This window comes from Ranitomeya variabilis, chromosome 6 (genome assembly GCF_051348905.1).
Source record: "Ranitomeya variabilis isolate aRanVar5 chromosome 6, aRanVar5.hap1, whole genome shotgun sequence".
In the NCBI taxonomy this organism is placed as follows: domain Eukaryota; kingdom Metazoa; phylum Chordata; class Amphibia; order Anura; family Dendrobatidae; genus Ranitomeya; species Ranitomeya variabilis.
Window position 1 is genome coordinate 274839415 of NC_135237.1, and position 27924 is coordinate 274867338.

The 27924-nt window shown below is 42.2% G+C and overlaps 1 protein-coding gene across 1 annotated transcript in view; it reads left to right on the forward strand.

Annotated features, from left to right (window-relative positions):
* Positions 1–27924, forward strand: part of LOC143782325 (dynein axonemal heavy chain 5-like) — a 610263-nt gene that overhangs the window by 540976 nt on the left and 41363 nt on the right. The window contains exon 74 of the mRNA XM_077269680.1: positions 2455–2587. Within this exon, the coding sequence (XP_077125795.1) occupies positions 2455–2587 (133 nt within the window). The remainder of the gene's footprint in view (positions 1–2454; positions 2588–27924) is intronic.

The following is a 27924-nucleotide window of genomic DNA, read 5'->3' on the forward strand; positions in this document are numbered from 1 at the left end:
ATGAAAATACAGAAAAATCTTTAAATGAGAAGATGTGTCCAAACTTTTGGTCTGTACTGTATGTATACTGTTTCTCTACATCAGAGAGTGGGTGGCACATTTAAAACAAAGCTGAGTAAAATGGAGCTATCTGCTATCAGGGCTGATTGCATATGGCTACGGAGTTATATGACATAAATCTATGAAGGTAATAAGAACATGCTATTAGTTATACGGGACAGGTACAGATGGGAGAAACTCATCAGGTAGTGTTAGGTGCACACTCCAGGGGTGTGCAATCGTCTTAATTGTCTGCTGCCAAATCTGATATCAAATGGATGTACGTGTACGCAGAGAATTACCTCATTCAAGCTTCAATAGCAGTCAAAAGCAGTAGTTCTCTTTATTAAGGATGTTACGCAGGTTTATCTAGACAATTGCTTATCTTCATGATCATTGCTAAAATCTGTAATTATTACCTTCTTGGTTTAAGCAATAGTCGTTGCCTTTTATGATTCTGTTATTTGTAGCTGCGCAATAACCTTAATTAGCGAAAGCAGAACAAACAGATCATTGTCCACAAAAGCACAAGAGACTTATGAGGTCTCTAACTGTAACATAGGTGTGGTACAGGATGCCAGCTCCATTTTTATATATCTTCATTAATTCTTTACCTCCTTATCAGTAGGAGCAAGAAGTTATAATACTAAATTCGTACAAGGTATACAGCATGCAAAAAAATGGTACAATATAGGGTGAGATTTTATATGATAAGAGTCAAGAAATTAAAAGAAAGAGGCTCAGGGTGCAAAGTGGGCACAACATCAGTGTAGGTATGATGGGTGATAGGACGGAGATGCTGCCAGATTAGATTAGAAGGGACATGAAACGAATAGCTTCAAACTCTAGGACTGATGTGGGTACAAAAGCATTCCATGGAAGTGATTAAGTAGATGAAATTTTATTAAGGAACTCCAAAAAATGCGCGTTACAGGACATACAGGCCGCTTTATCAAGTTAGAAATCCTTAATAAAACTTAATTAACTTCTATTGAATATTTTTTCGGCCTCATCTGTCCTGGAGTTTGAGAGCACTCTTTCCACATCCCTCCTATCCTGATATATCTAAATATGGCTATTTCTGTGGAATGTGCATAGATTTGGAAAGCCTTCTGTTGTGAAAATTCCTGACTGGCTGTGTGAAAAATTTTTACATTTGAGAGTCCTTGGTGGTTGATACCTTTTAATGGCTAACTGAAAAGATGGTAAGAAATTGCAAGCTTTCGAGACTACTCAGGTCTCTTCATCAGGCATAGACTAAAACAAAATCTGAAGGATCACATATTTATACACAACACAGCACAGAAATAATGCAATAGATAGGACAAATGAAGTGAAGCAGAACTATCATTTGGGAGAGGGATAAACAGTTGTGGCTGTAAATATTGGAACAGTTCATAGATAAGACTGGCTGTGTGATACACCAGCAAAAATGATCTGTTAGCTAAGGGTATACTATATATATAAAAAAATGCACTCTATCACACTAAAGCTGTAATTAAAATCACCACTTGGTGAAGGGCAGAGTGCTCGGTCAGTAAGCTAACATTACAAAAGACAAAAAAAAAAACTGACTGGCACATCCAGACTAGTGTGAATAGGTGCATACCAGGAGGAACTACCTCCATATACAATATACAAAAAAAGTTTACTCTATCATGCTAAAGCATGTCAATTTGGAATATGTGAAATTAGAATAGCAATACGGCTTTGGAGGATTAGGAAAAAATATTAGACGCTTAGCATAAAATTATGAATTATTTGTATATGGAGGTAGCTCTTCACCAGGTGGTGATTTTAATTACAGCAGGTCCCTACTTACCCATAAATGCAGGCATTTCTGACAGAGGTGTCCACATTCACCAAGGAATTCAGTCATCAGCCTTAGAGAGGTATTCACCACAGGTCAGGGACCCATCAGGCTGAGACCACCTTGACGATGGTTGATGGGCACATAATATTTGGCCAAATTTTATGCTAAGCGTCTCATATTTTGTCCTAATCCTCCAAAGCCGTATTACTATTCTAATTTCACATATTCCAAATTGACATGCTTTAGCATGATAGAGAGCAACTTTTTTGTATATTGTATATGGAGGTAGCTCCTCCTGGTATGCACCTATTCACACTAGTCTAGATGTGCCAGTCAGTTTTGTCTTTTGTTAGCTAAGGGTGCCAGGAGTGGGACCTGGTGGCTGCATTTTGGAAGAGATATCTTCTGATGAGATAATCTCTTTAACTTGTAACTTGTGGCTCTTGCTCCAAAAGTCTTAAGAAAAAGATATTATCAAAATATATGGTTTCCTACCCTGTCCTGTAGATCGTCACCTTGAAATCTTTTGAATACAGATATCTTTGTACTCTTTTGTACTCTTATATTTTTAACATATCTTCTCTGACGTCTTTGTCCTGTAGGTTAAAGCTCGCCTTCAGAAGATGGGCCCTATTCAACCAATGAATATATTCTTGAGGCAAGAGATTGATCGTATGCAGCGTGTGATTGCAAGAGTTAGGAGTACACTTACTGACCTTAAACTGGCAATTGATGGTAAGATTATTTCATTTCTGATATACTTCCATCTACACAATAAGCCTGGTTAACTTTTTGTCTTAAAAATCTTTTTAGAAGAGTTAATTTAACATGAAAAAATTATCATAGCAGTAAATTATAGGGTATGAAATGAGTATATGTGGAAATTCTAAATAGACTGGAAGACATTCCAAGCTTTCTTCAAAACATGACCTGCCTGATGAATGGGGAAAAGCCTGTAGAGTTGTATTATTTTGCATTAATTTTTAATCAATACATCTACCAGTTTGTCATTTTCTATTAGTAGAATAGAGTCTGCAGTCAAGGCTCCAATGGAGTTGTGAACCTTGCCATATTGGACACTTGGCCTAAAGGTTATCCAATTCAGCCTCTCATATGAATGAGTGGGAAAATTATACCTTGATCCTTGAATTTTCTGTATAGGTATTCTTATAGAGATTTCCAGGAATAAGTTTCTTAAACGCATCTGCTTGCACTGGGTTAAACTAATAAAAAGAACTGTTACTGACTCTCCCCATGTGCAGCGCCTGCTATCTGCTACCACGCCAGTCATTTTTTTACAGGTTGCAGTGGAGATGTCATAAATGCTTTTTATTATTTTAAACCAGCTCAAACCAATAGGTGGAACAAACTTGTCCACAGAAACCTCTTTACACTAAAATATTTTCTATGATTAAAAAATACAACTTCTTCTTAGATGTCAAAAATTGTTAAAATGATATATATTAAAAAAATTTTAATTTTGTTTCTCGTATCTATTGAATTTACTGGTTTAACAAATGTCATCTGGATGTGAAAAATCATCCACCAGAAAACTTTTTTAGTAATATTCTTTATATGCAACATATCCAACAAAACCTCAACTTTAGCTTTTAGTACTTTTGATAAAAAAAGGTTTGTAGATTTTAGGTTGTAAATAAATTGTACTGTATGTCATCAAAATCACACCAAATGTTCAGTGTGTGTGTTGTATATGGATTTTCTGAATTGTTCTTCCAATTTTTATGTATTTTGAGTAACAGTGTGTAAAGCCTTCCATATTTTACAAGTGATTTAGACAGACTTAAAGGACTTCTGTGGGAAATTAAAACAAATATAATTAAAAAATCAATTATTGGCAATAAATTGATAACTACTTTTATATATTTATGCTTACCATGTCTAGAGTGCAATTATGAAGTGTTTTATTAAATGGCTGCCTTCATATTATCAAACGCAAAATCAGTCGTAGCAACAAAGGAGGATAGGTTGTGGGGGTGGAGAAAGCTTTCCTGCCTTCTCTGGCCATTACAGTGCCTTGCGAAAGTATTCGGCCCCCTGTAACTTTTCAACCTTTTCCCACATATCATGCTTCAAACATAAAGATACCAAATGTAAATTTTTGGTGAGGAACCAACAACAAGTGGAACACAATTGTGAAGTTGAACAAAATTTATTGGTTATTTTAAATTTTTGTGGAAATTCAAAAACTGAAAAGTGGGGCGTGCAATATTATTCGGCCCCTTTAACTTAAAGGGACTCTGTCACCTGAATTTGGAGGGAACAATTTTCAGCCATAGGGGCGGGGGTTTTGGGTGTTTGATTCACCTTTTCCTTACCCGCTGGCTGCATGCTGGCTGCAATATTGGATTGAAGTTAATTCTCTGTCCTCCATAGTACACGCCTGCACAAGGCAATCTTGCCTTACGCAGGCGTGTACTATGGAGGACAGAGAATGAACTTCAATCCAATATTGCAGCCAGCATGCAGCCAGCGGGTAAGGAAAGGGTGAATCAAACACCTGAAAACCCCGCCCCTATGGCTGAAAATTGTTCCTTCCAAATTCAGGTGGCAGAGTCCCTTTAATACTTTGTTGAACCACATTTTGCTGTGATTACAGCTGCAAGTCGCTTGGGGTATGTCTCTATCAGTTTTGTACATCGAGAGACTGAAATTCTTGCCCATTCTTCCTGGCAAACAGCTCGAGCTCAGTGAGGTTTGATGGAGATCGTTTGTGAACAGCAGTTTTCAGCTCTTTCCATAGATTCTCGATTGGATTGAGGTCTGGACTTTGACTTGGCCATTCTAACACCTGGATACGTTTATTTGTGAAACATTCCATTGTAGATTTTGCTTTATGTTTGGGATCATTGTCTTGTTGGAAGACAAATCTCCGTCCCAGCCTCAAAAATTTACATTTGGTATCTTTGTGTTTGAAGCATAATATGTGGGAAAAGGTTGAAAAGTTCCAGGGGGCCGAATACTTTCGCAAGGCACTGTATCTATGAGGAAAGACAGGAGCAATGTGTGTATATCAAAACTGAGATAACATCTCAGCTGAAGCACAGGCAGGATGTTCTGTTGAGAGAAGGACAACTGGGTCAATGTGAAAGCTGTGGAAGACATAATTTTCTAACAGAATGAGCGGCAACATTTACACTGTTAGAAAATGACATCTCCCAAAGCTTATCATTTTGTCCCTTCCCTCCATTCTACTCACAACTTCTTAACTAGATGCATGTGCATCAGCTGATATATTATTTCAGCTTTGATATACACGCATTCCTCCGGCCTCTTCCATAGCTAATATCTAAAGAAGGCAGGAGAGCTCTCTCTGCTCACTTAAAGGGAACCTGACTGTTCCTCCATGCCCTCTAACCCACCAGAATTAGACTATTTGTTGCTAAATACTCTGCCTAACTATCCCTTTATAATGTTTAGCACCTAGACCAATGTTTTAAAAAAGGCTTTATAAATTTAGCATTTCATATGCTAACTAGGCCTTTGACTAGTGCATGGGGCGTTGCTTTCCCCAGACTAGTCAGCCATTAAAGCATGTTCACTTGCCTCTGTGGGTTTAATAACATGATTTGCAAGAGCTGGCATCATCGCCAGCTCTCAGCAAAACTTACTCATGCATGCACCCTTCTTGACCCACATCATTCCTCCTCTGAAATTTGGTGCACACTTTCCTACTTCAGAGGCACACTGTGAATGCCCACAAGTGAGGAAAACACACTCAGGGGCATAATAACATGCTGTGAGGGTCAACTTGTCTAGGGAAAACCACGCCCCTTTGCCTAGTCAAAACAATTAGTATATGAAAGTCAAAGTTTTTAACGCCTTTTTGAAAACCTGTGTCTAGGTGTTAAAACTATAGAAGGCTAGTTAGGTAGGGTATTTAGCAACAAATAGTTGTAATGCTAATCCTGGCTCCACTATGTTGTTCCATTTCCCTCCTCTTTTCCCCAGGGCCTGCACACCAGGTGCAGGTCTCCCAGTGGCATGCCTGGAGTGTGTGCGCTCCCTATTTCTTAAAATGCCAGCAAGCGCACTTTGGAAATGCCCCCAACCAAAAGCTGGGAGGCATCAAGTATTTGAGGCACGCTTCCCAGTATGGAGGTGCTTCAGCAACGTTCTCCAATCAGTATTGTTGTGCAACTAGTGTATTGCCAAGTCCCTGTATCCTGTGTTGTATATATCTGAAGCTTTTCCTATATCCAATGTTGTATAGTCCAGAACCCTTAAGCTGCCTTGGCGTGACCACAGTCTTGAAGTCGCACCTGTCGCACCTGAAACCTGAAGCTTCACCCATGGTTCCTGAACCCTGACACCACTGCAGTGATACCTGAGCCTGAGACCGTGGTACCTGAAGCCGCACCCATGGTACCTGGGTCTCACATTGCTCCAGCATTAACTGAGCCTGAAGCCACACCCATCTACCTGAACACTGACACCCCTCCTGTGGTACCGGACTCTGAGTCTGTGTTCATTCAACCCAGTGACCCAGAATCTGTGCTGTCTGAACAGTGCCAGAATTCTGTCCTGCCAGTAACTCTAAGCCTATGTCTGTGTCTGCAATCCTGACCCATAGGGTCAGCATCTGCAATACCGAGGACTGCCTAGGAATGGTACCTGCCGGCTACCTAGACGTCAAGTCTAACTCCACAACCAGAAGCTCCAGCGAATGCCAGGTAGCCAATTAGCTGTGCCCCTCCTAGGTAAGACAGGATTGTGGCACAGTGGGTCCATGATCCACAGCTATGACAATAGTCTAAGAGTTTTTGCAGTTTCAAAAAGGTTGAAAGGTGAGAAAAGGTTGAATTCTAGAGATTTTTTTAAGATGCAGGTGAAATGAGTGAGTAACTGCATGTAGGGAGAAAAGGAAAGTTGTGTGTCAAATATGACCCCAAAACAGCAAGCATGCTCCTTGGGAGTTGTGGATGAAACACCCAAGGAAATTGCAATATCTGGTATAGGTACAGTTGTGCTGAAAAGTTTATATACCCCGTCAGAATTTTTGCTTTCTCTGCCTTTTTTCAGATAATATGAATGATAACACCAAAACGTTTTCTCCACTCATGGTTAGTGGCTGGGTGAAGTAATTTATTGTCAAACTACTGTGGTTTCTCTTTTTAAATCATAATGACAACCCAAAACATCCAAATTACCCTGATTAAAAGTTTATATACCCCATTTCTTAATACCATGTATTGCCCCTTCTAACATCAATGACAGCTTGAAGTTTTTTTGTGGATGAGGTTCTTTATTATCTCAGATAATAAAGCAGCCCACTCTTCTTGGCAAAAAGCCTCCAGTTCCTGTAAATTTCTGAGCTGTCTAGAATGATCTGTGCACTTCAGTTCTCCCCAGAGTGGCTCAATAATATTGAGGTCAAGAGACTGAGATGACAACTCCAGAATCTTTACTTTGTTCTGTTGTAGCCAAAGACAGGTCAACTTGGCCTTGTGTTGTGGATCGTTGTCATGTTGGAACGCCCAAGTACATCCCATGGGCAGCTTCCGGGCTGACGAGTGCAAATTTGCCACCAGTATTTGCTGATAGCATGCTATATTCATCTTTCCTTCAAGTTTGACCAAGTTTCCTGTGCCTTTGTAGCTCACACATCCCCAAAATATCAGCGATCTACCTCCGTGCTTTACAGTAGATATGGTGTTCCTTTCATCATAGGCCTTGTTGACCTCTCTCCAAATGTGACGTTTATGGTTGTGGCCAAAAAGTTAAATTTTGGTCTCATCACTCCAAATTACCTTGTTCCAGAAGTTTTGAGGCTTGTCTCTGTGCTGTTTTGCGTATTGTAGGCGACATACTTTGTGGCATTTGCGCAGTAATGGCTTTCTTCTTGCGACTCGACCATGCAGCCCATTTTTCTTCTATTGCCTTCTTATTGTGCATCTTGAAACAGCCACACCTATTTGTGGGGGTTTTTTGCATCTCGAACAATTTTCCTGGCAGTTGTGGACGAAATTTTTGTTGGTTTGTTTGTTTTTACAGAGCCCCTGATTTTCCATTTGTTAATCACAGTTTGAATGCTGCAGACTGGCATTATCAATTCCATGGATATCTTTTTGTATCCCTTTCCTGTTTACAGTTCAACTACCTTTTCCTCTAGATCCGTTGACAATTCTTTTGCTTTCCCCATGACTCACAATCCAGAAATGTCAGTAGCTCGATGAAAGATGCAAGAGTCTGTCTGGATCGCACAAACTCACTCAACTTTTATGCACACACTGATTAAAAGCAAACAGGTCACAGGTGATGAAGTTACCTTTAGTAGCCATTCAAACCCATTTGTGTCAACTTCTGTGCATGTTATCAGGCCAAAATCACCGGGTATGTAAACTTTTGATCAGGGTCATTTGGATGTTTTGGGTTGTCATTATGATTTAAAAGAGAAAACACAGTAGTTTGACAATAAATGGCTTCAGGCAAACACTAACCATGAGTGGAGAAAACGTTTTGGTGTGATCATTCATATTCTCTGAAAAAAAGGCCAAGAAAGCAAAAATTCTGCCGGGGTATGTAAACTTTTGACCACAACTATAGGTTAGCAGTAGAAGAAAACACAAGTTCAGTTTTAAAGAGATTCAGTTTCAGATAGAGGGAGAACATGATGTTAGAGACAGCAGACAAACAATCCTTGGTATTTTGTATTAGGGTGGTGGTGATGTCAGGAGATGTGTAGAATTGGGTGTCTTTAGCATAGAGATGGTACTGGAAACCAAATCTGCTGATAGCTTGTCCAGCTGGGGTTGTGGATAGAGAGAAGAGGAGGGTGTCATGGACTGATCCCTTAGGACCCCCAACAGCAAGGTGAAGATTAGAAGAATAAGAGCCGGTAAATAATCCTAAGATGAAAAGCCATGTGGAATAATACCATCATTGACTATGTTCTGTATATTTTGATTGACCATCAGACATATTAGGGTAAATTATGTATATTAATTGTATGGTGAGAATAATACTTAACACTGGTGGCGCAAGTACTTAATCTGGCTCAAGTCAATTAAATGTATTAAAATGATGTACACTAGATAATGGATTTGATGTAACCCAGTAAATTTGGATTTCCATAACCTACATATGAAGTTTTAGACTATGCGTCTTTAAAAGAGTCCAATTCAGAATCTTTGTAATTGTGAGTTGTTATTTTGACACATCCTAATATAATACGTAAAGTGGCCTTTGGCCAGAGCTTGGCTTTAACCTTATTTCAAATGCACAATAGTACTATAACCATTTCTACTTTTTCAACTATAGACATTGAGAGCCACTGCATACATCACAGTGTAAACTGAAAAAGAGGGATTGTGGTTATGTTTCCTAAATGAATTTTAGAAAAAAATAATTCAGACATATATCTGCCTAGTAATGAAATGTAGAAATGATGCTGTGATTGATGTTCTTTGCTATAAGAAATCTAATTGTGGCAATTATAATGGAAGTAAATGATAGCAATAACAGTTTGACAAATGTGTGTGCTTCTCTGATCGGTGTTTTGTGGATGAACCTGTCAAGCTCAGTACCGTCAATATTTCCTTTGTTCTCAGGGAAACAAGTCACTATGTTGCATATGATTGTTTGCTAACTTACATATTACTTATTCTGGTTACTGTAGGAGAAGCCCTATGTTCTGAAGAAAATGAAGATTTCATAATGGAAATATATGTTTTTTTAGTTGATGATGATATTTAATTTTGTTGCAATTATTATTATTAATAATAATAATAATAATAATAATAATAATTTTTATTTATATAGCGCCAACATATTCCGCAGCGCTTTACAACTTATAGAGGGGACTTGTACAGACAATAGACATTACAGCATAACAGAAATCACAGTTCAAAATAGATACCAGGAGGAATGAGGGCCCTGCTCGCAAGCTTACAAACTATGAGGAAAAGGGGAGACACGAGAGGTGGATGGTAACAATTGCTTTAGTTATTTGGACCAGCCATAGTGTAAGGCTCGGGTGTTCATGTAAAGCTGCATGAACCAGTTAACAGCCTAAGTATGTAGCAGTACAGACACAGAGGGCTATTAACTGCATAAAGTGTATGAGAACACGATGCAAGGAACCTGATTATGTGTTTTTTTTTCTATTTTTAATAGGCCACACAGGGATAGTTAGATTAATGCGTTGAGGCGGTAGGCCAGTCTGAACAAATGCGTTTTTAGGGCACGCTTAAAACTGTGGGGATTGGGGATTAATCGTATTAACCTAGGTAGTGCATTCCAAAGAATCGGCGCAGCACGTGTAAAGTCTTGGAGACGGGAGTGGGAGGTTCTGATTATTGAGGATGCTAACCTGAGGTCATTAGCGGAGCGGAGGGCACGGGTAGGGTGGTAGACTGAGACCAGAGAGGAGATGTAGGGTGGTGCTGAGCCATGGAGTGCTTTGTGGATGAGGGTAGTAGTTTTGTACTGGATTCTGGAGCGGATGGGTAGCCAGTGTAATGACTGGCACAAGGTAGAGGCATCGGTGTAACGGTTGGTGAGGAATATGATCCTGGCAGCAGCATTCAGGACAGATTGGAGCGGGGAGAGTTTGGTAAGAGGGAGGCCGATTAGTAGAGAGTTACAATAGTCCAGACGGGAATGAATAAGAGAAACAGTAAGAGTTTTTGCAGAGTCGAAAGTAAGAAAAGGGCGAATTCTAGAAATGTTTTTGAGATGCAGATAAGAAGAGCGAGCCAGTGATCGGATGTGGGGGTGAATGAAAGCTCGGAATCAAGGATGACCCCAAGGCAGCGGGCATGTTGCTTTGGAGTAATGATTAAACCGCACACGGAGATGGCAATGTCAGGCAAAGGTAGGTTAGTAGAGGGAGAGAACACGAGGAGTTCAGTTTTTGACAGGTTCAGTTTCAGATAGAGGGAGGACATGATGTTAGAGACAGCAGTAAGACAATCACTGGTGTTTTCTAAGAAGGTCGGAGTGAAAGCAGGAGAAGAGGTGTATAATTGGGTGTCATCAGCATAGAGATGGTACTGGAAACCAAATCTACTGATTGTTTGTCCAATAGGGGCAGTATACAAAGAGAAGAGGAGGGGGCCTAGGACTGATCCTTGAGGAACCCCAACAGTAAGGGGAAGGTGAGAGGAGGAGAAACCAGCAAAACATACAGTGAAGGATCGGTCAGAGAGATAGGAGGAGAACCAAGAGAGAACGGTATCCTTGATGCCAATGGAGCGGAGCATAGTGAGGAGGAGCTGATGATCCACAGTATCGAATGCTGCGGAAAGATCCAATAGAATTAGCATGGAGTAGTGACCATTAGATTTAGCTGTTAGTAGGTCATTAGAGACTTTAGTGAGGGCAGTTTCAGTAGAGTGTAAAGAGCGGAAGCCAGATTGAAGAGGGTCGAGAAGAGAGTTATCTGAGAGATAGCGGGTAAGACGGGAGTGGACCAGGCATTCCAGGAGTTTAGAGATGAAGGGAAGATTAGAGACAGGTCTATAATTAGCGGCACAGTTTTGGTTGGGGGAGGGTTTTTTAAGTAATGGATGTATGATGGCATGCTTAAATGAGGAGGGAAAAATACCGGAAGTGAGGGAAAGGTTGAATATTTTTGTTAGGCGAGAGGTGACAGCCGGGGAAAGGGACTGGAGGAGATGTGACGGAATGGGGTCACTGGTGCAAGTGGTCGGGCGAGAAGATGCAAGGAGCCTGCTTACTTCTTCTTCCGTAACTGGTTCAAAGTCAGAGAGTGAACTAGATGCAGTGGGGGAGGGAGGACAGTGCCTGGTATGAAGAGATTGGGAGATGATTTCCTGTCGAATGTGGTCAATTTTTTCTTTGAAGTAATTGGCCAGATCGTCAGCGTGGAGATCTGTGGTTGGGGCCTGCTCTCTTGGGTTGAGTAGGGACTGGAAGGTGTCGAAGAGACGTTTAGGGTTATTGGACAGTGAGGTGATGAGGGTGTTGAAATAGGTTTGTTTGGAGAGGTGAAGGGCAGAGTTGTATGTTTTTAGCATGAACTTATAATGGATGAAATCTTCGGGTAGATTAGATTTTCTCCACAGACGTTCGGCGCACCTGGAGCATCGCTGCAGGAAGCGTGTTTGCAGCGTGTGCCACGGTTGTCGCCGTCTGTGTCGAGTTGCTCTATGTATAGGAGGTGCAGCTTCATCCAGGGCACTTTGCAGGGTTTCATTGTAATGTTTCAGAGCAGAATCAGGACATGAGATGGAGGAGATTGGGGCCAATGAGGAATGCAAGTTCTTCATAAGTTTCTGGGTGTTAATGGCCTGTATGTTTCTATAAGTGTGGAAAGTGGGGGTGACCTGAGCGGGATGGCAGTTCTTGATAGAGACTGAAAGAAGGTTGTGGTCAGAGAGCGGGAGAGGGGTGTTTGTGAAATCATCCACTGAGCAGAGTCGGGAGAAGACCAAGTCAAGGGAGTTTCCATCTTCATGCGTTGGAGAGTTAGTATGCTGCAAGAGGCCGAAAGAGGAGGTTAGAGATAAAAGGTGAGAAGCAGACGGGGAAAGGGGAGAAGCAATGGGGATGTTGAAATCACCCATGATAAGGGTGGGGGTGTCACAGGAGAGAAAGTGTGGAAGCCAGGTGGCAAAGTGATGCAGGAACTGATGAGAGGGGCCAGGAGGACGATACACCACCGCCACTCGCATGGAGAAGGGGACGTAGAGTCTGACAGCATGGACCTCAAAGGAAGGGAATACAAGTGAGGGTACTTGGGGGATAACTTGGAAGGTACATTTGGGTGAAAGGAGCAGCCCAACGCCTCCACCTGCTCTGTTGTCTGATCTTAGGGTATGAGAAAAGTGTAGTCCACCATATGAAAGAGCAGCAGCAGCGGTGGTGTCTGACTGCTGGATCCAGGTTTCAGTAAGAGCCAGGAGATTAAGAGCCTTAGAAAGGAAGTAATCATGGGTGAAGGAGAGTTTATTACACACAGAGCGAGAATTCCAAAGAGCACAATTGAAAGAGACAGAAGGCATGCATGGAATATTAATAAGGTTAGAGGGGTTTCTGGGTGTAGCAGTTGGGAGGTTTGACTTGCTATAACATGGGGGGCCGGGGTTTGGAGAGATGTCTCCAGCGACCAGGAGAAGGAGGATAGAAAGAGTGAGCAGATGGTTAAGTGATTTGTGAGAGCGTCTTTTGTGTTGGATGGTGGGACTGAATGGATCTGCGCTGTTAAGCAATGTGAACAGAGCATGAGTGCTATACATAGGAGAGGTAAGGACAGAGGGGCCGATATGGATGGAGTTTAAAGAGTTTATGCAAGGGCGGTGAATGTGAGTGAATGCAGCAGCCAGGATATAGATTATACAGATACATATGGTGAATATTTGTTCTGTTTCAAGTGAATAGGGAGTAGGCTTAGATTGTCTTACCTGTCTCCTGCCCTGTCTAACTGCCATGTTATAACTGCGTCATACTTAGAAAAAAAATATACTTTGAAAAAAAGTACACGAATAATAGTGCACGAATGCACCCCTGCATGAATGCATCCCCAAGTTATGTCCACATTTATAGAAGGCTAGCTCTTAGATCTCACTTTTTTTTTTTTTGGAAAAGGGTGTTTCTCCCCCTCTTGTTACCAATCAATCTAACTCAATTGAGACAGCAGGACACAATAAATGTACTGATCAGATAAACAAATGTCCAGGTCTGCATGGATCATAAACCCCTTTGAAAAAGTTATGTGATCTCTCTACATAGGGACAAGCAAAAGTGAGTTAAATATCTATAAACACAAACAAATGCATAATAAGATGACTAACATATATAGCTGTATGCAGGATTCAATGCCGAAGATAGAATGAATCAGATACCATCCAAGCCGCTTGCTGTCAGGGAATGGAGCAATAGACATGCAGGATAGTTCAGTTCAGGGAATGAATGATATGTTTACCATCCAAGCCGCTTGCTGTCAGGGAATGGAAAAGGGAATCAGATAATAAATGAAAATTGTATATTGCTAGACAAGACAAATTGTAGAACTTTGTGTGTATGTGTTAGGTTCTGTTCATATTGGAGTTTTTTTTTTCTATTTTGGTGGTCTGCTCCATAATAGTAGCACAACATCTAAATTAAAAAAAACCTGCCAGACCTTTAGCATTATGTGCCAGTGATCACATTGATTATAATGGGGTTCATTGGGTTTCCATTATAGTGCCATAAATGTTGCCTCCAAAACAGATGTGAATAGAGCGCTATCAGCAATATGACAAACGCTATATTTGATTCATTTTCATCCTGTCAAATAATTGCTACTGATAATAAGTATTATTATATACATGTTATCTTTACATGTAAATACCTCTAGTTCCTGCAATTGATAAACAATATCTAGAGATGAGCAGAACAATCGTCTGAAAATTGATTTTGACTTGAATTCCCTGAAATTTGAAGGCCATGGTGAAATCAAACAATAGTCGATTTGTGTGGATCGCAAAATAGAAATGCCTACCACCATTTCGCACATACTAAGGATTGCATCATCTAGAGATCATGCTCATGACATCAGACGCAGATATGCAGGCTTCCCCTTAATGCACTGCAGCTATCACATCACATGATCTAGTGCAACCAGTTAAGTGGACAATCACTATAAAAAGATGACGCAGCTACCATTTTAGGATTTTACAATCTTGGGATAGCCATTCAGAGCGTACAGTTCATCAATACTGATAGGGATTAAAAGGCCAAAATCTGACTGCAGCACTAAGGAACTTAAAATTTAAATTTAATTTAAAATTATTGAATCTGTCCAATTACTTTTGGTCTCTTTAAAAAAAGGGTGGCACATGTTAAGGAGCTGAAACTCCTAAACCCTTCATCCAATTTTAATGTGGATACCCTCAAATGAAAGCTGAAAGTCTGAACTTCAACTGCATATGAATTGTTTTGTTTAAAATTCATTGTGGTAATGTCTATAACAAAAATTAGAAAAATGTTGTCTCTGTCCAAATATATATGGACCTAACTGTATATGGTCAAAGGCACATTAATTTAAAACCAATAAAAAATCCTAAATAAAATGCAAAATAGGTTAACATTTTGAAACCGTTTTTTTTCCAAGTTAACAACTGTACATGTCCAAACAATACTGGAGACTGAATCTTCATTTCACTGCATGTACCTACCTAGTAATGTAGCTTTCTAGGTTTATGGAATTTTTGCTAAGGGAAAGAAAACTCAAAACCAAAAAGATTTTTAAATTTTGAATTTAACAACCATACGCTCCACAACAATACTGCTAGGTGTTGCCATAACTTACTTTTTGTGCGTATACCTAACTAGCAACAGTTTTTTAGGGTTACATAATTTTTATATATCAGGGGGAGTATTTAAATAAAAAAAGTTAAAATAAAAAAATCACCCCAAAAATTTATTGTCTCACCAGCACGATTGTACAAGTGTATGCACAAAAAAATACTGTTTAATGTTGACACAACTTCCTTTCAGTGCGTGTACCTACTGAGCAATGTAGAATTTTTGGTTATTTTTCTGTTTTTATTTAATATATGTCTATATAAATATATATATAGACATATAGATTTGGAATGATACTCAAAATCAAAGTGGAAAATCCAATTACAGGCTGGTCCAGCTTCAATGGAAATGCCTCAAGACAATGAAGCGATGCTCAGTAGTGTGTGTGACCTCCACGTACCTGTATGACCTTCCATCAATGCCTGGGCATGCTCCTCATGAGGAGGCGGATGTTCTCCTGAAGACTCTCCTCCCAGTCCTAGATTAAAGCATTAGTCAACTCCTGGACTCTGTGGTGCAACGTGGCATTGGTGGATGGAACAAGACTAGTGATCAGTGACTGTGCTTGGATAAGGTGTTATACGAGCATGCTCAGGTGCTAACCGAATGTCTTTCTGTGTATTCAAATAATATGTTCAAGTCCCCACGCCTTCATGTCTCATGGTTGTTAGACAGCCACAACATATGCAGGGATGCCTAACAAATAGGCAATCCCTGCATGAGATGCGGCTGTCTAACAGCCGCAAAACATGCAGCCGCAGGGACTCAAACATTTTATCCGAGCACGCCCAAGATACTCAGATAACACCCGAACATGCTCGAATAACATGTTATCCGAGCATGTTTGCACATCACTAAATGAAAAATGCGCCAGATGTGCTTGATTGGATTCAGTTGTGGGGAGCGGGCGGGCCAGTCCATAGCATCAATGCCTTCATCATGCAGGAACTGCTGACACACTTCAGCCACATGAGACCTAGTATTGTCATGCATATGGTCTCACAATGGATCTGAGGATCTCATACCGGTACCTAATGGCAGTCGGGGTACCTCTGTCTAGCACATGGAGGGCTATATGGCTCTCCAAAAAGCTATGTGGCTCTCCTTCAGACACCGGCACAGTAGTCCTTACACTATATAATGGCCCCCACATTAGCTCCCATACTCTATAATGGCCCCTACAGTAGCCATCACACTGACAAAACCCTCAGTTGTCCCGATACTTTGAGGTCCCTCACTCTGTATGATCACCACAGTAGACCCCAAACTGTATAATGGCCCTCATATTAGCTCATACACTATATAATTGCTCTCACAATCTATGATGGCCCCATCAGTAGTCCCCACACTTTATGATAGCCCCACAGTAGTCCCCACACTTTGAGGCTCCCCACATTACCTCCCATATCTTATGAAGGCCCTTCCCAGTAGTTCCCACACTGCATGATGGCCCCCACATTAGCCTCCATACTGTATGGTGACCCTCGCATTAGCTCCCTCACTGTATAATGGCCCCCACTCTTTCAGGGTCCCCACAGTAGCCCCTACAATGTATGAGGAACCCATCCCACAATATTAGGGTCCCCTACACTGTAAGATGCTTCCACAGTCACACCAAAAGTTTGAGGTAAATTAAAAAACATCATATACTCAACTAATCCAGAAGTCCACAAGGCAGAGTAACGCTATTATGTCATTGCACTGGTGCAAGCAAAGGACATCAGAGTATTGATGCAGCAAGTGATGTCACTGCACTGAGACTCTGATGTTCTGTGCATGTGCTGGCGCTTTGGTCGTTGCACCATCCTGCCATTCTGTAGACTGCTTAAAGCAATCTCTGGTCTACAGAGCAGAGAGTGGTAGTACAGGAAGATCATGTCTTCCAGCTCTACCGCAAAGCAGTCACAAGATTTCACTACACAAAAGTGCATGCATTACTATTCTTTACATTCTAAAGGGACTGGTGAGCTTACTTTAAAATTCCATATCACACTGGCAACCTAATGCTTTTTGAAACTCTTTATATCTCATATTAATGGGAACCTGATGTTAAATTTATTCTGCCTGAACCATGGGCAGCATAAATCAGACACTGACTACATTATTGCAGTTGTATATGTTTTGCATTGCATTGAAATCATAATTTGAAAAGCCATCCAACAACAAGGTGCTTCAGATGGCTGGTCCGAGGCATGTCCTTGATGGGTTCTACCTACAGTGGGTACAGAAAGTATTCAGACCCCTTTAAATTTTTCACTGTTTGCTTCACTGCAGCCATTGATAAAATAAAAAAGTTCATTTTTTTTCTTATTAATGTACACTCTGTACCTCATTGTGCTTGAAAACCCACCCAGAAATGTTGAAATTTTTGCATATTTATAAAAACTGAAATATGACATGGTCATAAGTATTCAGACCATTTGCTCATTTTGCTCAGACACTCATATTTAAGTCACATGCTGTCCATTTCCTTGTGATCCTCCTTGAGATGGTTCTACTCCTTCATTGGAGTCCAGCTGTGTTTAACTAAACTGATAGGACTTGATTTGGAAAGGCACACACCTGTCTATATAAGACCTCAAAGCTCACAGTGCATGTCAGACCAAATGAGAATCATGAGGTCAAAGGAATTGGCCAAGGAGCTCAGAGACAGAATTGTGCCAAGGCACAGATCTGGCCAAGGTTACAAAAGAATTTCTGCAGTATTCAAGGTTCCTAAGCGCACAGTGGCCTCCATAATCCTTAAATGGAAGATGTTTGGGACCACCAGAAGTCTTCCTAGACATGGCCATCTGGCCAAACTGAGCAATCGTGGGAGAAGAGCCTTGGTGAGAGAGGTAAAGAAGAACCCCAAGATCATTGTGTCTGAGATCCAGAGATGCAGTAGGGAGATGGGAGAAAGTTCCACAAAGTCAATTATCACTGCAGCCCTCCACCAGTTGGGTCTTTATAGCAGAGTGGCCCGACGGAAGCCTCTCCTCAGTGCAAGACATATGAAAGCCTGCACAGAGTTTGCTAAAAAACACATGAAGGACTCCCAGACTATGAGAAATAAGATTCTCTGGTCTGATGAGATGAAGATAGACCTTTTTCTTGATAATTCTAAGCGGTATGTGTGGAGAAAACCAGGGCCTCTTCATCATCTGCCCAATACAATCACAACAGTGAAACATGGTGGTGGCAGCATCATGTTATGGGGGTGCTTTTCAGCTGCAGGGACAGGACGACTGGTTGCTATTGAAGGAAACATGAATGCGGCCAAGTACAGAGTTATCCTGGATGAAAACCTCTTCCAGAGTGCTCTGGACCTCAGACTTGGCGGAAGGTTCACCTTCCAACAAGACAACGACCCTAAGCACACAGCTAAAATAACAAAGGAGTGGCTTCAGAACAACTCTTTGACCATTCTTGACTGGACCAGCCAGATCCCTGACCTAAACCCAATTGAGCATCTCTGGAGAGACCTGAAAATGGCTGTCCACCAATGTTCACCATCCAACCTGACAGAACTGGAGAGGATCTGCAAGGAAGAATGGCAGAGCATCCCCAAATCCAGGTGTGAAAACTTGCTGCATCATTCCCAAGAAGACTCATGGCTGTACTAGCTCAAAAGGGTGCTTCTACTCAATACTGAGCAAAGGGTCTGAATACTTATGACCATGTGATATTTCAGTTTTTCTTTTTTAAGAAATTTTCAAAAATTTCTACATTTCTGGGGTTTTTTCAGCCAAGATGGGGTGCAGAGTGTACATTAAAGGAAACCTGTCACCCCCAAAATCGAAGATGAACTAAGCCCACCAGCATCAGGGGCTTATCTACAGCATTCTGTAATGCTGTATATAAGCCCCCGATGTATCCTGAAAGATGAGAAAAAGAGGTTAGATTATACTGACCTGGGGGGGCGGTCCGATCCAATAGGCATCGCAGTCCGGTCCGTGGCCTCCCATTTTACGATGACGTTCTCTTCTTGTCTTCACGCTGTGGCTCCGGCGCAGGCGTACTTTGTCTGCCCTATTAAGGGCAGAGCAAAGTACTGCAGTGCGCAGGCGCCGGGTCTCTCTGACCTCTCTGGATTTTGGTCATTCTGCCTCACAAAAAGCGGAATAGAAAGCGATCAAAAAATGTCACGTGCCCGGAAATGGTATCAATACAAACGTCAACTCGTCCCACACAAAACAAGACCTCACATGACACTGTGGACCAAAAAGTGTAAAAATTATAGCTCTCAAAATGTGGAGATGCAAAAACTATTTTTTGCAATAAAAAGCATCTTTTAGTGTGTGCCAGCTGCCAATCATAAAAATCCACTAAAAAACCCACTACAAATAGTAAATCAAACCCCCCTTCATCACCCCCTTAGTTAGGGAAAAATAATAAAATTAAAAAAATGTGTTTATTTCAATTTTCCCATTAGGGTTAGGGTTAGGGTTGGGGCTAAAGTTAGGGTTAGGGCTACAGTTAGGGTTAGGGTTGGGGCTAAAGTTAGGGTTAAGGATGGGACTAAAGTTAGGGTTAGGATTGGGACTAAAGTTAGGGTTGGGGCTAAAGTTAGGGTTAGGGCTACAGTTAGGGTTGGAGCTACAGTTAAGGTTGGGGCTAAAGTTAGGGTTGGGGCTAAAGTTAGGGTTAGGATTGGGGCTAAAGTTGGGGTTAGGGCTACAGTTAGGGTTGGGGCTAAAGTTAGGATTAGGGTTGGGGCTAAAGTTAGGGTTAGGGTTGGGGCTAAAGTTAGGGTTTAGATTACATTTACGGATGGGATTAGGGTTGAGATTAGGGTTAGGGGTGTGTCAGGGTTAGGGGTATGGCTAGGGTTATGGTTGGGATTAGGGTTAGGGGTGTGTTGGAGTTAGGGGTGTGGTTAGGGTTGGGAATAGGGTTAGGGGTGTGTTGGGGTTAGGGGTGTGGTTAGGGATATGGTTAGGGTTGGGATTAGGGTTAGGGGTGTGTTCGGGTTAGGGGTGTGGTTAGGGATATGGTTAGGGTTGGGATTAGGGTTAGGGGTGTGTTCGGGTTAGGGTCGGAGTTAGAATTGAGGGGTTTCCAGTGTTTAGGTTTAGGCACATCAGGGGCTCTCCAAATGTGACTTGGTGTCCGATCTCAATACCAGCCAATTCTGTGTTGAAAAAGTAAAGCAGTGCTCCTTCCTTTCTGAGCTCTCCCGTGCGCCCAAACAGGGGTTTACCCCAACTTTTGGGGTACAATTTCTCTTAGTACCCTTGGGAAAATAAAAAATTTGTGAGCTAAAAAATCATTTTTGTGGGATTTTTTTTTTTTTTTTTCACGGCTCTGCATTATAAACTGTAGTGAAACACTTGGGGGTTCAAAGTTCTCACAACACATCTAGATAAGTTCCATGGGGGGGTCTAGTTTCCAATATGGAGTCACTTGTGGGGGTTTCTTCTGTTTAGGTGCATCAGGGGCTCTGCAAATGCCATGTGACACCAATAGACCAATCCATCTAAGTCTGCATTCTAAACGGCGCTTGTTGTGAATTTGGATTCTGGGCTCCCCCGGTGGCTACTGGTGGAATTGAACTGGTGTTTTCATCTTCTCTGTTCACCTGTTCCCATCAAGATGTGGGAGTCGCTATATAACCTTGCTGCTCTGTTAGTTGCTTGCCGGTCAACAATGTTATCAGAAGCCTCTCTGTGCTTGTTCCTGCTCCTAGACAACTACTAGATAAGTTGGACTCTTGTCCATGTTTGTTTTTGCATTTTTGTTCCAGTTCACAGCTGTAGTTTTGTTACTGTGTCTGGAAAGCTCTTGTGAACAGTAATTGCCACTCTGGTGTTATGAGTTAATGCCAGAGTTTTAAAGTAATTTCTGGATGGTGTTTTGATAGGGTTTTCAGCTGACCATGAAAGTGTCCTTTCTGTCTTCTGCTATGTAGTAAGTGGACCTCAAATTTGCTAAACCTATTTTCATACTACGTTTGTTATTTCATCTTTATTCACCGCCAATACATGTGGGGGGCCTCTGTCTCCTTTCGGGGTATTTCTCTAGAGGTGAGCTAGGACTGATATTTTCCTCTGCTAGCTTTATTTAGTCCTCCGGCTGGTGCTGGGCATCTAGAATCAACGTAGGCATGCTACCCGGCCACTGCTAGTTGTGCGTTAGGTTTAGTTCATGGTCAGCTCAGTTCCCATCTTCCAAGAGCTAGTTCCTATATATGCTTATGCTATGTTCTCTTGCCATTGAGATCATGACAGTTTGACCGGCCCACTAAAGGGTTAAAATCCTTGGCTGAGAAAGGAGAGAAATAAGAAGTCTGCTGAGAATTTTTTTTTTTTTTTTCTCCTTCTAACCTTTGAATGGCTCTGTGTCCACCTGTTTGTAATGGATCTTCAGAGTGTAACTGCAGGTTTGAATAATCTCGCCACGAAGGTACAAAATTTGCAAGACTTTGTTTGTCATGCACCTGTATCTGAGCCGAGAATTCCTTTGCCGGAATTTTTCTCGGGGAATAGATCTGGGTTTCAGAATTTTCGAAATAATTGCAAATTATTTTTGTCCCTGAAATTTCGCTCTGCCGGAGACCCTGCACAGCAGGTCAGGATTGTGATTTCCTTGCTCCGGGGCGACCCTCAAGACTAGGCTTTTTCATTGACACCAGGGGATCCTGCGTTGCTCAATGTGGATGCGTTTTTTCTGGCCTTGGGGTTGCTTTATGACGAACCTCATTTGGAGCTTCAGGCAGAAAAAACTTTGATGTCCCTATCTCAGGGGCAAGATGAAGCGGAAATTTACTGTCAAAGATTCCGTAAATGGTCTGTGCTTACTCAGTGGAATGAGTGCGCCCTGGCGGCGACTTTCAGAGAGGGTCTCTCTGATGCCATTAAGGATGTTATGGTGGGGTTCCCTGTGCCTGCGGGTCTGAATGAGTCCATGACAATGGCTATTCAGATCGATAGGCGTTTGCGGGAGCGCAAACCAGTGCACCATCTGGCGGTGTCCACTGAGAAGTCGCCAGAGAGTATGCAGTGTGATAGAATTCTGTCCCGAAGCGAGCTGCAGAATTTTAGACGGAAAAATGGGTTGTGTTTCTATTGTGGTGATTCTACTCATGTTATATCAGCATGCTCTAAGCGCACTAAAAAGCTTGATAAATCTGTTTCCATTTGCACCTTACCGTCTAAGTTTATTCTATCTGTGACCCTGATTTGCTCTTTGTCATCTATTACCACGGACGCCTATGTCGACTCTGGCGCCGCTTTGAGTCTTATGGATTGGTCCTTTGCCAAACGCTGTGGGTATGATTTAGAGCCTTTGGAGACTCTTATTCCTCTGAAGGGGATTGACTCCACCCCATTGGCTAATAATAAACCACAATACTGGACACAAGTAACTATGCGTATTAATCCGGATCACCAGGAGATTATTCGCTTTCTGGTGCTGTATAATCTACATGATGATTTGGTGCTAGGATTGCCTTGGCTGCAATCTCACAACCCAGTCCTCGACTGGAGAGCTATGTCTGTGTTGAGCTGGGGATGTAAGGGGGCTCATGGGGATGTACCTGTGGTTTCCATTTCATCATCTACTCCCTCTGAAATTCCTGAGTTCCTGTCTGACTATCGTGACGTCTTTGAAGAATCCAAGCTTGGTTCATTACCTCCGCACCGAGAGTGCGATTGTGCCATAGATTTAATCCCGGGTAGTAAATACCCAAAGGGTCGTTTATTTAATCTGTCTGTGCCTGAACATGCTGCTATGCGAGAATATATAAAGGAGTCCTTGGAAAAGGGACATATTCGTCCATCGTCATCTCCCTTAGGAGCCGGTTTTTTCTTTGTGTTAAAAAAAGACGGCTCTTTGAGACCATGTATCGATTATCGGCTTTTGAATAAAATCACTGTAAAATATCAATACCCATTGCCGTTGCTTACTGATTTGTTTGCTCGCATAAAGGGGGCCAAGTGGTTCTCTAAGATTGACCTTCGTGGGGCGTATAATTTGGTGCGAATCAGGCAGGGGGATGAGTGGAAAACCGCATTTAATACGCCCGAGGGCCACTTTGAGTATTTAGTGATGCCTTTTGGTCTTTCAAATGCTCCGTCAGTTTTCCAGTCCTTTATGCATGATATTTTTCGCGATTATTTGGATAAATTTATGATTGTGTATCTGGATGATATTCTGATTTTTTCGGATGACTGGGACTCTCATGTCCAGCAAGTCAGGAGGGTTTTCCAGGTTTTGCGGTCTAATTCTTTGTGTGTGAAGGGTTCTAAGTGTGTTTTTGGGGTACAGAGGATTTCCTTTTTGGGATATATTTTTTCTCCCTCTTCCATTGAAATGGATCCTGTCAAGGTTCAAGCTATTTGTGATTGGACGCAGCCCTCTTCTCTTAAGAGTCTTCAGAAATTTTTGGGCTTTGCTAACTTTTATCGTCGATTTATTGCTGGTTTTTCGGATATTGCTAAGCCATTGACCGATTTGACTAAGAAGGGTGCTGATGTTGCTGATTGGTCCCCTGACGCTGTGGAGGCCTTTCGGGAGCTTAAGCGCCGTTTTTCCTCTGCCCCTGTGTTGCGTCAGCCTGATGTTGCTCTACCTTTTCAGGTTGAGGTCGACGCTTCTGAGATCGGAGCTGGGGCAGTGTTGTCGCAGAGAAGTTCTGACTGCTCCGTGATGAGGCCTTGTGCCTTCTTTTCCCGTAAATTTTCGCCCGCTGAGCGGAATTATGATGTTGGGAATCGGGAGCTTTTGGCCATGAAGTGGGCTTTTGAGGAGTGGCGCCATTGGCTTGAGGGGGCCAGACATCAGGTGGTGGTATTGACTGACCACAAAAACTTGATTTATCTTGAGACCGCCAGGCGCCTGAATCCTAGACAGGCGCGCTGGTCATTATTTTTCTCTCGGTTTAATTTTGTGGTGTCATACCTACCGGGTTCTAAGAATGTTAAGGCGGATGCCCTTTCTAGGAGTTTTGAGCCTGACTCGCCTGGTAACTCTGAGCCCACAGGTATCCTTAAGGATGGAGTGGTATTGTCAGCCGTTTCTCCAGACCTGCGGCGGGCCTTGCAGGAGTTTCAGGCAGATAGACCGGATCGTTGCCCACCTGATAGACTGTTTGTTCCTGATGATTGGACCAGTAGAGTCATCTCTGAGGTTCATTCTTCTGCGTTGGCAGGTCATCCTGGCATTTTTGGTACCAGGGATTTGGTGGCAAGGTCCTTCTGGTGGCCTTCCCTGTCACGAGATGTGCGAGGCTTTGTGCAGTCTTGTGACGTTTGTGCTCGGGCCAAGCCTTGTTGCTCTCGGGCTAGTGGATTATTGTTGCCCTTGCCTATTCCTAAGAGGCCTTGGACGCACATCTCGATGGATTTTATTTCAGATCTGCCTGTTTCTCAGAAGATGTCTGTCATCTGGGTGGTGTGTGACCGTTTCTCTAAGATGGTCCATTTGGTTCCTCTGCCCAAGTTGCCTTCTTCTTCCGAGTTGGTTCCTCTGTTTTTTCAAAATGTTGTTCGTTTGCATGGTATTCCTGAGAATATCATTTCTGACAGAGGGACCCAATTCGTGTCTAGATTTTGGCGGGCATTCTGTGCTAGGATGGGCATAGATTTATCTTTTTCGTCCGCTTTCCATCCTCAGACGAATGGCCAGACCGAGCGGACTAATCAGACCCTGGAGACATATCTGAGGTGTTTTGTGTCTGCTGACCAGGATGATTGGGTTGCTTTTTTGCCATTGGCAGAGTTCGCTCTCAATAATCGGGCCAGCTCTGCCACTTTGGTGTCCCCGTTTTTCTGTAATTCGGGGTTTCATCCTCGATTTTCCTCTGGTCAGGTGGAATCTTCGGATTGTCCTGGAGTGGATGCTGTGGTGGAGAGATTGCATCAGATCTGGGGGCAGGTGGTGGACAATTTGAGGTTGTCCCAGGAGAAGACTCAGCTTTTTGCCAACCGCCACCGTCGTGTTGGTCCTCGGCTTTGTGTTGGGGATTTGGTGTGGTTGTCTTCTCGTTTTGTCCCTATGAGGGTCTCTTCTCCTAAGTTTAAGCCTCGGTTCATCGGCCCGTATAAGATATTGGAGATTCTTAACCCTGTTTCCTTCCGTTTGGACCTCCCTGCATCCTTTTCTATTCATAACGTTTTTCATCGGTCATTATTGCGCAGGTATGAGGTACCGGTTGTGCCTTCCGTTGAGCCTCCTGCTCCGGTGTTGGTTGAGGGTGAGTTGGAGTACGTTGTGGAGAAAATCTTAGACTCTCGTGTTTCCAGACGGAGACTCCAGTATCTGGTCAAGTGGAAGGGATACGGCCAGGAGGATAATTCTTGGGTTAATGCATCTGATGTTCATGCCTCTGATCTGGTTCGTGCCTTTCATAGGGCCCATCCTGATCGCCCTGGTGGTTCTGGTGAGGGTTCGGTGCCCCCTCCTTGAGGGGGGGGTACTGTTGTGAATTTGGATTCTGGGCTCCCCCGGTGGCTACTGGTGGAATTGAACTGGTGTTTTCATCTTCTCTGTTCACCTGTTCCCATCAAGATGTGGGAGTCGCTATATAACCTTGCTGCTCTGTTAGTTGCTTGCCGGTCAACAATGTTATCAGAAGCCTCTCTGTGCTTGTTCCTGCTCCTAGACAACTACTAGATAAGTTGAACTCTTGTCCATGTTTGTTTTTGCATTTTTGTTCCAGTTCACAGCTGTAGTTTTGTTACTGTGTCTGGAAAGCTCTTGTGAACAGTAATTGCCACTCTGGTGTTATGAGTTAATGCCAGAGTTTTAAAGTAATTTCTGGATGGTGTTTTGATAGGGTTTTCAGCTGACCATGAAAGTGTCCTTTCTGTCTTCTGCTATGTAGTAAGTGGACCTCAAATTTGCTAAACCTATTTTCATACTACGTTTGTTATTTCATCTTTATTCACCGCCAATACATGTGGGGGGCCTCTGTCTCCTTTCGGGGTATTTCTCTAGAGGTGAGCTAGGACTGATATTTTCCTCTGCTAGCTTTATTTAGTCCTCCGGCTGGTGCTGGGCATCTAGAATCAACGTAGGCATGCTACCCGGCCACTGCTAGTTGTGCGTTAGGTTTAGTTCATGGTCAGCTCAGTTCCCATCTTCCAAGAGCTAGTTCCTATATATGCTTATGCTATGTTCTCTTGCCATTGAGATCATGACAGGCGCTCCTTCCCTTCTGAGCTCTGCAATGCGCCTAAACGGTGGTTCCCCCCACATATGGGGTATCAGTGTACTCAGGAGTAATTGGACAACTGTAGGGATCCAATTTCTCCTGTTACCCTTGGGAAAATACAAAACTGGGGGCTAAAAAATAGTTTTTGTGGAAAAAACAAAGAATTTTTATTTTCACGGCTCAACGTTATAAACTGTAGTGAAACACTTGGGGGTTCAAAGTTCTCACAACACATCTAGATGAATTCCTTGGGGGGTCTAGTTTCCAGTATGCGGTCACTTGTGGAGGTTTCTACTATTCAGGTACATCAGGGGCTCTGCAAATACAACATGACTCTTGTAGACCAATCCATCTAAGTCTGCATTCCAAATGGCGCTCCTTCCCTTCCGAGCTCTGCCATGCACCCAAACGGTGGTTCTTCCCCACATATGGGGTATCATCATACTCAGGACAAATTGGACAACAGCTTTTAAGGTCCAATTGCTCCTGTTACCCATGGCAAAATACAAAACTGGGGGCCAAAAAATAGTTTTTGTGGAAAAAAAAAGAATTTTGATTTTCCCGGCTCTGCGTTATAAACTGTAGTGAAATACTTGGGGGTTCAAAGGTCTCAAAACACATCTAGATAAGTTCCGTAAGGGGTCTGCTTTCCAAAATGATGTCACTTGTGGGGGTTTCCACTGTTTAGGCACATCAGGGGCTCTCCAAACGCAACATGGTGTCCTATTTCAATTCCATTCAATTTTGCATTGAAAAGTCATACGGCGCTCCTTCTCTTCTGAGCTCTGCCATGCGCCCAAACAGTGGTTTACCCCCCTCATATGGGGTATCCGCATACTCAGAACAAATTGTACAACAACTTTTGGGGTCCAATTTCTCCTGTTACCCTTGGTAAAATAAAACAAATTGGAGTTGATGTAAATTTTTTGTGAAAAAAGGTTAAATGTTCATTTTTTTTTTAAACATTCCAAAAATTCCTGTGAAACACCTGAAGGGTTAATAAACTTCCTGAATGTGGTTTTGAGCACCTTCAGTTTTTAGAATGGTGTCACACTTGGTTATTTTCTATCATATAGACCCCTCAAAGTTACTTCAAATGTGATGTAGTCCCTAAAAAAAAATGGTGTAAAAATGAGAAATTGCTGGTCAACTTTTAACCCTTATAACTCCCTAACAAAAAAATTTGGTTCCAAAATTGTGCTGATGTAAAGTAAACATGTGGGAAATGTTACTTATTAGGTATTTTGTGTGACATATCTCTCTGATTTAAGGGCATAAAAATTCAAAGTTAGAAAATTGCGAAATTTTCAAAATTTTCGCCAAATTTCCATTTTTTTCACAAATAAACTCAGGTAATATCAAAGAAATTTTATGACTATCATGAAGTACAATATGTCACAAGAAAACAATGTCAGAATCACCAGGATCCGTTGAAGCGTTCCAGAGTTATAACCTCATAAAGGGACAGTGGTCAGAATTGTAAAAATTAGCCCGGTCATTAACATGCAAACCACCCTTGGGGGTTAAGGGGCTAAACATGAGTCCAGTTGTTCCTTTTAGAAGAGCAGATCTAACTCATTTTACTATCAGGAAGAAAAAATATTTTAAAATGGAATAAACAAATATACAGCCACTGTAACTAGGAATTCAAAGTAAGCAAATGTCGCAT